This window comes from Neolamprologus multifasciatus, chromosome 15 (assembly GCF_963576455.1).
Source record: "Neolamprologus multifasciatus chromosome 15, fNeoMul1.2, whole genome shotgun sequence".
NCBI classification, from domain to species: Eukaryota; Metazoa; Chordata; class Actinopteri; order Cichliformes; family Cichlidae; genus Neolamprologus; species Neolamprologus multifasciatus.
Genome location: NC_140453.1, coordinates 15,957,830 through 15,971,809, shown reverse-complemented (window position 1 = coordinate 15,971,809; position 13,980 = coordinate 15,957,830). Strand labels below are relative to the sequence as shown.

General features: G+C 39.3%; 2 protein-coding genes across 3 annotated transcripts; both read right to left on the bottom strand.

Annotated features, from left to right (window-relative positions):
- Positions 1 to 524: 524 nt before the first annotated feature.
- On the bottom strand, positions 525 to 7,011 carry akirin2 (akirin 2). Its single transcript, XM_085132395.1, has 5 exons — positions 6,470 to 7,011; positions 5,882 to 6,013; positions 3,307 to 3,456; positions 3,136 to 3,207; positions 525 to 1,834 (listed from the first exon to the last, which is right to left on the bottom strand). The coding sequence occupies exons 1-5, from the start codon at positions 6,639 to 6,641 to the stop codon at positions 1,824 to 1,826; spliced, it is 537 nt and encodes a 178-aa protein (XP_084988521.1). The 5' UTR covers positions 6,642 to 7,011; the 3' UTR covers positions 525 to 1,823.
- A 2,459-nt stretch (positions 7,012 to 9,470) lies between these two features.
- On the bottom strand, positions 9,471 to 13,585 carry cnr1 (cannabinoid receptor 1). Of its 2 annotated transcripts, none has more exons than XM_085132389.1 (2): positions 13,108 to 13,585; positions 9,471 to 12,533 (listed from the first exon to the last, which is right to left on the bottom strand). In XM_085132389.1, exon 2 carries the CDS (start codon positions 12,486 to 12,488, stop codon positions 11,079 to 11,081), a length of 1,410 nt encoding a protein of 469 aa, XP_084988515.1. In that variant the 5' UTR covers positions 12,489 to 12,533; positions 13,108 to 13,585; the 3' UTR covers positions 9,471 to 11,078. The 2 variants fall into 2 exon arrangements, with proteins under 2 accessions (XP_084988515.1, XP_084988514.1); XM_085132388.1 differs by having other exon boundaries at positions 13,103 to 13,584.
- Between the last annotated feature and the right edge of the window lie 395 nt (positions 13,586 to 13,980).

Sequence of the window (13,980 nt, the reverse complement as noted above, 5' to 3'; positions counted from 1 at the left end):
TTATATTTGTACTGTTTCTCAAATTTATTGATAATCGAGATCTTTGGTGATTTTAAATGACCTTTAACAGGAGGTATGAAAGTTAAATATGGAGGAAAAATAGTCCCGCGGATTACTGGAAAGTTCGTGATCTATTCCAAATACCATCTCTGGAAGGAGAAGTTGGGTAATTACACTTCTCCATTTTTCGAGTCTTCTCATCTTTGAATTACTGAGGAGATAACATCCGATCAATATCAGGGCTTCTGCGTGATTTTCAAAGTCAAAATTGATGCTTTTTTTCTGAACTTGATGCATATAAACAAGACCAATGCCAAATTGATGTGTTAAATTCAAGCATGGAATACCCCACCATAACTACTATATAAACATACAATGATTCAATAATCCCTGCATCACAGTGATTTTACTTTTTTCATTACCAAATGTAATTTTCTTTTTACTTAAGCTTTCTGCTACTGTACTGCAAGCTTTGCAATTTTTATGGCTCTTATCAGAATATGAGAGCCGAATTTTATTTAAAAAAAAAAAAAAAAAACCTTTCAGCTGAATATTGTCATTTTGTGTTAAGTGTTCACATTTATTATCCTAATGAATGCTATTGCCCAAAGCCTTAAATACATTTACAGAACGTATGAATGACCCGTAATTATAAATGAACATACCAAAACACTAATATGACATGAGTACTTTTTGGAGGCCTGGGGCTCCTTGTTTATATGCGAATCAATAAATTAGTCCCCCAAAATTTTTATCTTAACAAACATCACGTTGATTTTTATATAAGCGTTTAATGCAACTACTACATAAATGGACTGCAGTTTATATAGCACTTTTCTACTCAAAGCGCTTTGTACAACATGCCCCATTCACACAACCACCTTTTCTGAATAAAGGGCTTTCTAACATTCACACTCTGATGAACACATTTGGATCAACTTCCCTCAGTATCTAGCCCAAGAATACTTTGGGATACAGACTGGAGCAGGGAGGGACTGAACCACCAACCTTCCAGTTAGTAGTTGTTTTGTATGAATTTTATGAATTACTTGAGTGTGGTTGTGGCCTGGGAGATGAGCAACAACTACCCCCAAGTAACAAATCACAATGGCAAAGCCCATTACCAAGTGATAGAAAGGGTAAAAGGCTAGAAAACAAACAAACACAACCCCCACCCCCAAACAACCCAGAATCTAAAATTAAAATGTGTGTAAAGACTTTTATTTGTTTGATTTTCTTGAATCAAAGCCCCTTTATACCTACAGCAAATAAAACCATGAAATTATGGTACAATGGACACACACCAAGCAAAAAAATAAAAATATACAGTGTATACAAGTGTAAAAGCAGTAATCACCAGTACAGTTTAAACTATGTTGAAACAAGCCAAGACAACTGTTCCTCAAGTCAGTCTGAAAGCTGCCTTCAGCCATTCCTTTTTTTCAAAAAAGTACATACAGAAAAGCCGCGACAGTAACATCCTCTCTGTGGAACAACTCAATATGATAAAAAATAAAGTGAAATCAAAGGTCAAATGAGTGGTGGCAGTCAGCCTTTCACAAAGGCATCAGAACAACGCCAAATAAATATCGATGCGGCAGTGGAGAGGCCACGGGTGGAGCCACAGCGGGTCCTCAGACATGAAGGCAGCAGGGCGCCCTCCAAACTCTGGAGGCAACAGCAAACATCAGTGCCACTAACTGATGCCTGAGGCAGAGAGTCCACATAGAGGCGATATGGCACAGCTAGGAGAAAAGTCCAACTAGACCCAGTGAGGCCCTGGATTAGTTTGCAGTAAATGGTACTCCATTTGGGCGCCGACCTCAGGAAACATCTATGGAAGGAAAAAAGGAATAAACGATTACACATATGAGATGGCAGACAGGAACTGTCTGTCTTAATAAGACAGTTTAACAAAAGTTCAGCTAAAAATGTTTGCACTGACAACTTCATAACTGGGATTCAGCATGGAAAAACCAAGCTAGAGCTCAAAATTTTGTTTGCATTTTGTTTTTAAAAATTTACTTTTCAATATTACTTTTAATTTAACATCTTCTATATTAACATGCAAAAAAAACAGATTTCACAGATTTCTTTGTTTTCTATGAATTTTTATTTGTGGGAAAAAACATGGTTGAAGGGTGTTTGCCCTGTCTCTACTGCTTTTACCCCCTACCATTTACTGGCCATTAATAAATACAAATACTGATACATCTGCAAATAGCCTACAGCAACCTGTCAATAAATAAGTCGAGCTCTACCACGTCTACAAGAAACCGATCAACTGATCACAATCCACACAGCAGATGTGGAAAAGTCACCAGCACTACTAAGGGGGGCAAATATTGCAGGCTTTCCCCTCAATAGAGGGGTTCGGTGGACAAGAAGGGACTGAATATTTATATACAGTTTATGCACCAGAAACATTTTTCAAAAGTAGGTTTTGAGAGATGTTTGCAGATGAAGAAGTTAAATAAATATCGCAAAGTCCAGTTCCTTTTTATTCGATCACAGTTATATCAGCGGTTTGCCGTTTTAGATTGGTGGGCTATTTGAATGACATCCCCACCAAACACTGCACCACCTCTGCAGCACCTGAATATAGAAAATGAGTCACTATGTGTCAGTTGTAACCAAATTCTGGAAAAAGGAGCGAGCACTAACATGCAGCCTAGTTCTGGTTGCTACCGCTTAAAATGTGAGTTCTTCCTTCACACAAATAGCCCAAAGAAGCTAAAACATCATCTACGATTTGAATTTCATTCATGTTGGCTTGAGTCTGAGGCTTTTATCAGCATAAGCTGATATGCCTGGGCACACTGAAAAGGCTGCACAGTCTACTGCAGCAAATACTTTGTCATTTTAGACAGTTCAGCCTCACATCATTATACTTCCATTTAGCTCAGACAGCTTCAGTCTGCTGTGAAAATGTAAACATGCACCAAGAAGCTGTGTAACTGCTGATAAAGCATAAATGTACACAGACTCTGACAAGAGCTCTGCCATGAAAAGCAAGTTTCCTTTTATATTGTATTTTAATATTAACTACTTATTATGCACTTTAACCTCAAGAGGCAAATACCATAGCTAACGCTAATATGACAGAAATGTTTAACAGCACAAATATACACTCACAGCTTGCAGGCTGCTCTCCAAACCTTCGCATCAGCTGGTCATGGGTGAACTTGACAAAGGCGTCATATTGCTCTGGTGGAATAGATTAAATATTTAAAAAAAAAAAAAACTCAGTTTGGATTACTTGCAAGTGAACATAAAATTACAAATAAATTTAAAAAAAAACTATACCTGCAAGCTTTGTCGTCAGAATCTCGTCATACTCCTCACGGATTTTGTCCTCTCGCTCCTTCAGTAGTCTTTCACAGATCATCCCAACTTGTCTGAGGGAAAACAAAGGCTGTTCTTTCCTGGCAGGAGATGAAGCACCTGAGGATGTACCTGTTGAAAGAGTCAGTAATTCACATGTAAGTTATATATATCAAAAAACAAAACAAAAACAACAACAACAACACTACAGGCAAAATATACCCCAGAGAATCAGCCTGCAGCAACAAAGAAATAAAAAAATTGCCAGCTTCATGCTAACAAATCAAAGCCCTGCTTCAAACAAAGCAAAGGAAGCACAGTCCGTCTTGCCTTAATTTGATACCGCTGCACCACGAATCAGGTATTTCTGCTGCCAGCAAAACGGCCTACAAGTCTCAAGTCATGCCGACATTATTATTCTAATTTTTGTTTCTAACAATAGAGTTTAGGCTAACAAGCTGCAACGTGTTGTGCTTGTACATTTTAGAACCACTCCAGAACAGTGTGAGCATGGTGGCAGCAATGTGCTGCATCAATCGTGCCCTCACTGTGTGAATAGACATTCGGCTGAGAGGCTGTGTCACAGACAGTGACAGATTGCCTACACGTAATAATAATTAATGCAACGCAGTCGCTCGGCAGCTAGTGAAACCGTCACAACCCCTAATCTATTGACTAGTGCCACACAAAATTAATATATATTAATATTTTTCCACTTTTTAAACGTCCACACTTGGAGGCTGGCACGCTTTGTGGAAGAGTAAACCATTTCGCTGCTGACACCAGAGGCCACACTTTGAGTCACACCAGACAGATGACAGGTTTATAATACATTATTATATTAATTAACATTAAAATGACTTGGTTTAGGCAAAGGAAAAACAAACAAACTTGATTATCTTCATGAAAACAACTGCTGGGGGAACAAAATAATGCTCTTTTAAGCTTGTTTTTCCTGGTTGCCATGGTGACACCTCCCCACTGAAGATTCTGGCCAAAGATATTTCCTATTACTCAACAAAATTGTGCCGAGTTAAGGGGGAAAAAAGAAGAGTCACTGTGTCCATAATCATGAACCATTACTGCAAATGCCTTTTGGAAGTAGACTATTTCATGGTGGGCTATGAGACCAGCTAATGACAAGAGTATAAAAGCAGCACCAGTGGACTACTTCAGAAAGTGTGGCAGTGCAGTAAGCATAAAACAGTCAAGTGAACGTACTGCTTTTTCCAAACAGTGATGCTTATGATATATTGATATATTGATATATATATATATATTATTTTTTTTTTGTGGTGATTTTCTCTACACTCAGGAAAGTAGGAGACGAGCAGGCTGCAGGTTCTCGTCGTTAAACACACCAGAGCCACACAATAGTTTTATTCCAGCATGTTTTTCTATAAGTTTGTTTTAAATCTGTGTGATAATAGCTAGCAACCAAAAATCGCTAACAGAAAAGAGGGTTGTAACAAAGCAACTTAAAACTGATGAGAAAAACTAAAATATAGTCAAAACAAGCCTGCTGTCAAGTCGAATACATTAACCTGAGCCTCATACTGTAATTATACATTTTAAAACACCTCATCTGCCCTAGATCTTGTTTAAAAAAAACAAAAACAAAAAAAAACACACAAGTGCATATGCTTTGCTGTCGGGTTTTAATCTTACTCTAAAACACATCTGGTTTTCACTTTATGATCTGTCCACCCCCCCCAAACATTCCTATGTAAACACTGTTTTGGTGAGTTTATGGGTTCTGTCACTCATTTTAAGCATATAAAAGAAAATTATCTGTGATACACCAATTGTTATTGTCTATTTTTTTTTTTTTTTACATCCCAACCTTCAACCAAGATGTATATTTCTGTTACTGTTATTGGTAGAATAAAAGACCATTTATGTTACCAGTAAAACAACACTAAACACAATTATCACACGTGTTGATGAATGTTTTAGTGAAGCTGAACAGTTCAAATAAAGAACTATCTGATGACATAATACCCTGATGTATGGAAGTAGTGTCACGCAAATGTGCCACTGACACTTATTTTTAGACTTAACACCATTGTTGACTGCAGTTAAGTATTAGTACAGCAAATACGCTTTAAGTCAACTGTAATTTTAAGACCCAGAGGGCCTCTACCATCTGTAGACTCCAATGTCTGCTGTACACTCCCATCCGGGAGAATTACTTAAAAAAAACCCAAAAAAAAAACCACACACCTCACAATCAAAAGAAAGCGAAAGGATAAGGAAGGAATGTCATGTGTTCTCCCTCTGCCTTTTTTTTGTGGAGTTGCCTTAGGCAGCAGGATTTCCCAGCAAGCAAGCAATGTTATAAAACAAAAAACAAAGCAGTAAAAGAAAAGTGATGATTTAGTGTGAAAAATTTGAAGAATCAGGCTTGTAACCCAAAACAATCCCTCACAATAAGCTCATCCACACTCCATGCAACTGACTTAAATATTTATATTACCCTTTAAACCCTGATCTCAAACAGGAAGTTGATGGATTACAGCAAAACAAGCCAATTCAAAAACAACCCAGGTATAGCTACCTGGTAAGGCAGATCCACCGGGAATGTTCTGCAGGTCCAGAGGACAACCTTCAGCCTGCTGGAAAGCACTGTCCAGGTGTCGCCGTTTCTGAAACCTCTTGTACTCCTGTTTAATGTTGTGTAGAATTTGCTCTGAAAAAGACAGAAGCAGCATTAAATGAGATCTTTACATAGAGGTGCTGTGATTGTATGGAGACAGTGGCTGCAGTATTCAGATATGATCATTAAGTATGGCCTTGGCATTATTTTAATGTATATCCCGACTGTAGACAAATACATTAAATCAATCAGTTAAACTGTAAGAGATTATTCTATTACTATCCCCCCCCACACACACACACACACACACACACACATTAATACCCAACAATGTTTCTTCATAAAGCCATAAAAGTTCGATGGAAGTTGAATTTATAACAAAATTACCACCACATGATGCGCTAAATATAACAATGCTTGTCTTAACTTTACACAATCGTGTTTGGAGCGTTACATCATGTACGCCACTGGAAATACTTGTTAATATGGCGTGGTATAAATATAGAAAACTAGAGGGCCGTGAAATCAAACGTAGACATCATTTCTTACCCGTGGTGAGTCTGGACGACACTTCCCCGAAAGGCGATGGCTCCATGCGCAGATATTTCTGCGGTGAAGACACCGGAGACATAACCGGGGCGCACCTCCTTCTTTTGGGGGAAGCAGGGCTCATTAACGGATCAAAGTCCAAACTCCTTTTTAGAGTCGCTCCACAAGCCATCGCGCTTAAATATGTTAAATATTTAAAGCCAGGAAACTTCAAAATTCCTTGGTATCCGAGAAAGCCGCCGGCCTGGGCCCGGGTATGTACCGCTTTTGCTAGCTAGTGTTAGCTAAGTCGATCGGTAGAAGCCTTTCCGGGCTGCAGACAAATACGGATTTTTTTCGTCTCCCGATGTCTTCCACTAATAAATCTCACAACGTTCACGTTAACGAATATATTTTACCGTGACCAGGATATAATAACGTAGCGAAAACGTCGCATTAAATCAGATGATTACAGATTTTACCACATTAGCTGAGAGCACCGACTACAACGGTTTGGACAACCCTACCTTTTATTAGTTTGCGTTTGTTTGGTAATGCGCATGTGCAAGAAGACACGCTCTTGCAGGTAATTGTAGTTTCTAGACACATTCGCATCCGTTTGGTTGTACATTTTGAAAACTACATTTCCCGAAAACACAGAAAACGCACTCTTTTTAAATTTGTTTTTGTTTGTTCATAAAACGTACCAAATCCACGCGAAGTTTCAGTTTCGTGTAAAACTTTAGGATATGATATCAAATACATTTTAAAAAGTATTTGTGCAAAAGACTTGACATTTACGAGTTGTTTTCTAGAAGAAACCATTCAAAGTACACATTTTAAAGCATTAAATCGTAGATGTGTGAGGAATATTGACCGAAATCATCACTAGCTTGCCTAACATAATTGACTGGCTAATAACATTATTTAAAGTAGTTAAAATTCAGCTACTTAAATGGTGAAAAACTCCGATTTCTCTATGTGTTTGTCGTCCATACATAATCCCGTTTAAATTATGTACTTGAGAATGTACCTCAGAAAAAGAAGTGTCGTCTTGTGTCATTACTAACAAATGAAGAAAAGCTTCTGTTTAAATTAATCCTAAGGTTTCACCCAGTTCAATTTTATTTTGTTGTATAGCTCCAAATCACAACAACAGTCACCCCCAAGGCAATTTATACTGTAAGGTAAAGTTACTTAAATGTTAGAGAGAAAACTCAACAACCAGAAGTGAGCAAACACTTAGTGACAGTGGGAAGAAAAAAACATGAAGAAAGCCTCCAACAGAATCATCAGAATCAGAACACTTTAATAATCCCTAAGGAGTTTGGCAGGAATCTGTTTCAGCTGGTTGGAGGTAAGGGAAAAGACTAAATCCAAACAATGGGTGAAAGTAGAGTTTGATCATTATTAGTGATTAAATGCAGTTGTGATGTATGAATCCACAGGGAGTGAAAAGAGGTAAATGAAAAAGAAATGAGTGCATCAAAAGAAGCCCAGCACCAGTTTAAAATAAGGGATCATTCACTGTTGCCTCATCCAGCCCTAACTATAAGCTTCATCAAAACGGAAAGTTTTCAGTTTAGTTTTTAAAAAGACTTCCTGAATCCAAACTCAAGCTGGTTCCCACAGGAGAGGGCCTGATAACCGAAGGCTCTGCCTCTCATTCTACTTTTAGAAAGTCTAGGGAAGAAAAGTGAGCAAAGTGCTCTGTTAGGCTAATGAGGTACTTTAGGATATGTGTTTTATGCCAGATATAATATCAGACAGCTTGCTGCTTGCTAAAAACCAAACCCCCAAGTACAAATTGAATTCTTCTCATTTCTTATTACTGAGAATATATAGAAGCCATAAAATGCTCTGCAAATGTTAAAGCCGAGAACTGTTCTACCTTTGATACCCTGTAGGACTCACTTTAAAGCTTGGGTGTGGCACTTTGATTTAGTCTTTTTTTTTTTAATAACACAAAGACTTGTGTTCTCTTTGCTTCAGCCTTGTGTTGTTTGATGCAAAGAATAATATTAAGAATAATAAAAATTCTAAAACAATTATTACAAAATATGGTATTTTCCTTTCTAACAATCAGATTGCAAAAGTCTGTCTCTCAGAGATGCGGTTTGAGTTTTGAAATAACCCTCAACCTCTTGCACAGATACACTGAAGACATTTCCCATCCATCACTTCCTCAGCAACCTCTGTACACATATGCTATGTTTGAACTGTACAACAGGATATGCTAGCTTTGTTTATTTCACCACTTCTTCTTTGTGTCACTGTGCTGCTTTGCGGCTCAATAAACTATTATTATTCTGATTTAAGACTGATATTAGTGCTAAAGGGTGTAGAAAAGACCTAGTCTTGTATGACTTGTTGCATAATCAGCGATCTAATATGTAAAAAGGAGAAAATGTAATTAGAATAAAGGCTATTGTTTTTTGACAGGGTTATTAACTTTTATTTAAACAGGAAGTCAAACTTTTAAGAATCTCATTCACCCACATCTGTACAAGGGTCCTGCTTTGGTTTGGACCTGTGTGCTGTGAAACAGAAGTGCCAACCGTTGAATCACCATGCTGACTACTGAGAGACCTGTTCATGTATGCTGCCTCGTGGCTTTTTTTTCTTTTCTTTTGAAGACTGAAGCATCTGCATTAAACAAAATCCCAAGGACAGCTGTGAGAACAGATGTTTCAATTTGCCTCTTCATGTAAGCCAAGAGATAAAAAGATCAGAGCAGATGTTGCTGTCAGGAGATGATTTGCAGCCAGTGATTTGCAATTTGTCACTTTTAGGGCTGCGATAAGTAACCGTAACAAAGCTAAATCCAACAGGAGGAATGTCCTCTTTATTCAAAAAGGCTGATTAGATTCTTCCACAAGGGGGCACTGAAGCATCACAGATGCTCAGGAGCTCAGAGCTGTGCTTTCTTAGCGTCTGGTCCCTCTCAACTGAGTGGATAGATTAAGCAAAAACGTGCTGTTTTCCATCATTAATGAATCAATCAAACAAACAAACTGCAGGCAAAGTGACCACCAGCTGCGACTTTATTCAAAAGTTTGAGAACAGCAATACTAAAAACACTTGACTGATTGGGATTTTTAAAGTCATAGATTCCTCATTATGCCACCAATGTACAGAAGCCACTTGACAGTTGACATTTTGATCTTCAATACTCAAAATTACAAGAGGCAGCAAAGCATACTGATAAACAGCTGTCTGGATAAGTTTACACCGAGATAAATGTCTACAGAACAATTGTGCTGTGAGATTTCTAGATTAAAAGTACTACATCACCTATTAGAAAAATCACATCTTCTGAGCTTCTTTTGTAAGGTCAGTTGTCAATGCTCCACAGAACGCATACACAAAAACTCTCATTCAAAGTACCATCTAATGAAAAGACCTTAGTTTCTTTGTTTTCATACATAAAATAAAAGTAGACTTCTTTTTTTTTTTTAAATGTAGAGTTACGCCAAAACTACTTCACTAGCCCCGTGCATGGGTTATTTTCCAACATGATGCCCCGCTGCAACAGTAGCACTAAAACACCTCACTGCAATGATCAAAAGGCTCAGGACTGGAAACATATCACCAAGTCACAAGGTATCACACACGTACAAGGCTGAATCCAGTAAAATCATACATTTGATGAAAGCAGCTAGAGTCAGTTTTTTACAGTAGTGACCAGCACACTGCGTCCAAATTCAGTTTTTGAGCTGTTCAAGCCTCGAACAAAAGCTTTTTTGTTATTGTTGTCTCGGCTTTGTAGTTGAATGAGTCGATCTGAACACTTTATTTTGCAAGAAAACACTGTACAGTTGTTAGGTATACATCGGAACAAAGACACGTTACTCTGAGGGTGTAACAGCTAGCGAGTAAAGAAACAGACATCGGGGACAGTCACTCTCCCGCAGAAGATGCCATTTCAGATTTCACGATGCCAAAAGCTGTGAATCTATTTGCCTTAGAGTTTGCTTCATCGTGGCGATAATGTTTTCTGTCTTGGAACACAAACCACCTTTCATTTCTCAAATATCTCCTCACACGTTTGCCACTCACTGAGTGTTGTCAGAAGTACAAAAGTAACATGTTATATGGCAAAGACAGTTTGCATCAATTTTTTCCTTCTATTTGCTTATAGAAATGTCGATATGCAACATGTACATGAAGCCTGTAGAAAGTCAAGATGCGAGGATTTCATACTTTTATGGTGCGAGACGTGTTAAAGTCTAAATGACACAGTAAAACATCTCTACTTAAAAATGTCAGTAGCCCCTTATCCCATAAATTAAATATTGTTTTCAAAACCTGAATTCACAGTACAAAAATATAATATGCCTTCACTAATTGGATATCATGACGTCTCTGGTAAACAGCAGACTTATGATAGTCTTTAATGACCCCTTCCAGTTATATGAGTCCTTTACATGACCTTGCAATACCATTTGGCACTTTGGCACACTATGTACTCATACACAAACGTAAATTATGCAACCACTAAAGCATCTACGTGAGGATGTAAGTCGGAATTTTCGGGAGATGAATGCCTAACCTCTGCTTTACGTTGTGGAATGGCATTGTTTGGTGAGGGGAGAGATGACATTTACACAGTTTTCCCCGTCATGGCCAATTAGACAGCTTCTGCAGAAGTTTCAGTTGATACAGACATTGTTACTTTGGCTATTTTCACAGTGGTCTTCACGCAACTCTCTGCAGCCCTGTTGGCAGAAATGTGGGTATTTCTGTTCTGGCAGTCTGACTCGAGGCTATTGTCCAACTGCTGGCCACTGCCCCTGCAGGCATTGCAAGAGCTGAGGAAAGCATGCCTCAGGTCCTTGCTCCTCAAGGCGTAGATGATTGGGTTGACAGTGGAGTTGAGCAGGCAGAGCATGCTGCAAAATGCAAACACTGTCTTGATGTCATCGTCCATCCTCCAGAAGAGGTCATAGACCATGATGGCAAGCAATGGGCCCCAGCAGATTACCAGCACCACCAGGATAAGCACCAGGGTCTTGGCCAGACGGATGTCCATGCGTGCCTGATCAGGGCGTGTGGTCTGCACTTTGGTCCCATCTGCTGAATAGACAACAAGGCTCTTCTGGGAGGCGCGGCTCAGCATGCGGACAGCATGGTGGTGAGCTTTCCACAGGATATATATGTAGGCGTAGATAATGAAAATAAGCAGCACGCTGGTTACACCGATCCAGAACATCAGGTAGTTCTCATCGATGAGGGGGAATATGTCTGAGCAAACAGAATTGAGACGCTTACAGTTCCAGCCAAGCAGAGGTAGCACTGCGATGACGATGGAGATTGTCCACATCATACAGAAGGCTATGACAGCCTTGGTCCGTGTCACAATGCGCCTGTAGGCGAGAGGCCGGTGAATTGAGATGTAGCGGTCAATAGCAGTGAGAAAAAGGCTCCCTACTGACGCTGTGAACGATGCCGTGACTCCACCCAGCTTGAAGAGAAAAACATTGGGGCTGTCCTTCCTGTGGAAAACATGGAAGTCCAAAAAGCTGTAGACAAAGATAACACTGCCCAGCAGGTCAGCCACAGCGAGACTGCCGATGAAATGGTAGGACGGTCGACAGCGGAGGGTGCGGGACTGCAGGATGACGCAGAGCACCACCAGGTTTTCCAGAACAGTGAAGGTGCCCAGGGTCAGAGACATCACAGCCACAGCCAGCTGCTGGCTAGGAGTCAGGATCATGAAACACTCCATGTCCATAAAGTTCTCCCCACACTGTATATTGTTAGTCTCATCTTTGAATGTACTCCTGTTGCCAAACAAGTCTGTGGCATTGGTAGGGTAGAAGGGGATGCCCTTGAGGATGAGCTCCTCGTCTGGAGGTACTTTGTTTGGGAAAGAGTTGCTGCGGAAAGCAGATAACGGCTTCTGCAGAGAGAAGCTGCCCTTGAAGTCTACATCACTGAGCGTTTCGTCATAGTTAGCATCGTTGGAGCCCAGATACTGCAAACCAGATGTAATAGTCCGAAAGGTGGTGTCTGCCACACCATCCAGCACAGATTTCATGGCTGCGTCTGAGGGTTATACTGCAGTCTAAGATGTCTGGACAACCTACAAATTGATTTAAAAACAAACAAAACAACAACAAAATTTCAGAAATATTTTTTAAAATCTAAGAAAATACAAGCCATAAACAGAAACAAGTTTGCAGCAGTGCAAAATTTAGGCTGAAATTTCTCTAAGATGGATAATCCTCGCATAATTCAAATTTTCCACTGCAGATATCTGAAAGTCTGTGCAGTTCAGATTTTTCCCACACGTATTACTGAGTTAGTTAGGCATGACCCACATAGTAGCTCACGTTGTTCTTAGTACTGTTTTATACATTTTTTAAGCTTATTGTGCAAATTTGTGCAGTCTAACTTACTAAGAGACATATAAAATTACAGAACAATAATTATTAAATAACTTCCACCTACAGTTTTAAACATTTAATGTGGGAATGTATATTGGAACCTGTGTTCCGGTGCGTAAATTAATATTTGGAAATACGTAACATTTAAGAGAAAAAGAAAAAGAAAAACCAACCCTTTGATGGCGGAAGAAACATTAAAAAGGCATTTGAAGTACTAATCTATGTATTAATGGAGCGCTTACAATAGAAAAGTGCTGATTTTTACCTTACATAATTTTCCCAAGTGCACAGAATCGCCTTTTTTCACCGCGCGTTAGTCCAAGTCAGAAACGCATCCTCCAACCAACTCAGATCTTACATAAAAGGAAAGACAACCACCGTGAAAGCTTTAAACGCAAATCGTCACTTTTATCATAATAATTAGTTTGCTTTTCAAATTCTCTGCGCAAGTTAAGTTTTTCGGGTGTCTGCAGAAGTGCCTTTTCGCTCTTGGAGTGCGCTCCTGCTTTGTGGAAACAGGTTGCTGTTCCTGCTCCTCCTGCTGCTACTGCTGCTCCTGCCGCCTCCAGCGTCTCTCCAATCTATTTCTCTCTGTCTTCACACTTATGAAGCGTAGCTTCCACAAAGCCCGGTCACGTGTTTCCATACCGCGTTATCTGCCCAACCCATGAAGCTGTCAAGTGCGGTGCATAGGAACAAGGCAGACGACAGAGGGTTCTTATGTGAAAAAAAAAAAAATAGAAAGAAAGAAAGAAAGAAAAGAAAAGAAAAGGGATTTTGAATTTTGAATTCCCAAAGCTCTTTGCAGAGGATGTTCTCGGGCAAAGAACCAGCATCACCACAGCACAACAAATAGATAAATAGCAGCTTAGTAGAAGCTTGCTGTCCTCCTACTTCATGACGTTATTGTGATCACAATCGTTTGTATTGTGCAGGAACAAATAGCTGCACGTTTCAGTTGCCTTGAGTAGGCTTAACTTTAATTTGAATGCTTTCAAAGACAGATGGAGGTTGCAGACTTCATTGATAGTCACTCCATGCCTGTTTATTCTGTGAATAATTAACCACGATTGACAATCTCAGAGCACAGATAGCAGACTTCATATATTTTGTTGGCTCTAATCTCTAACCGTTGAACCCCAT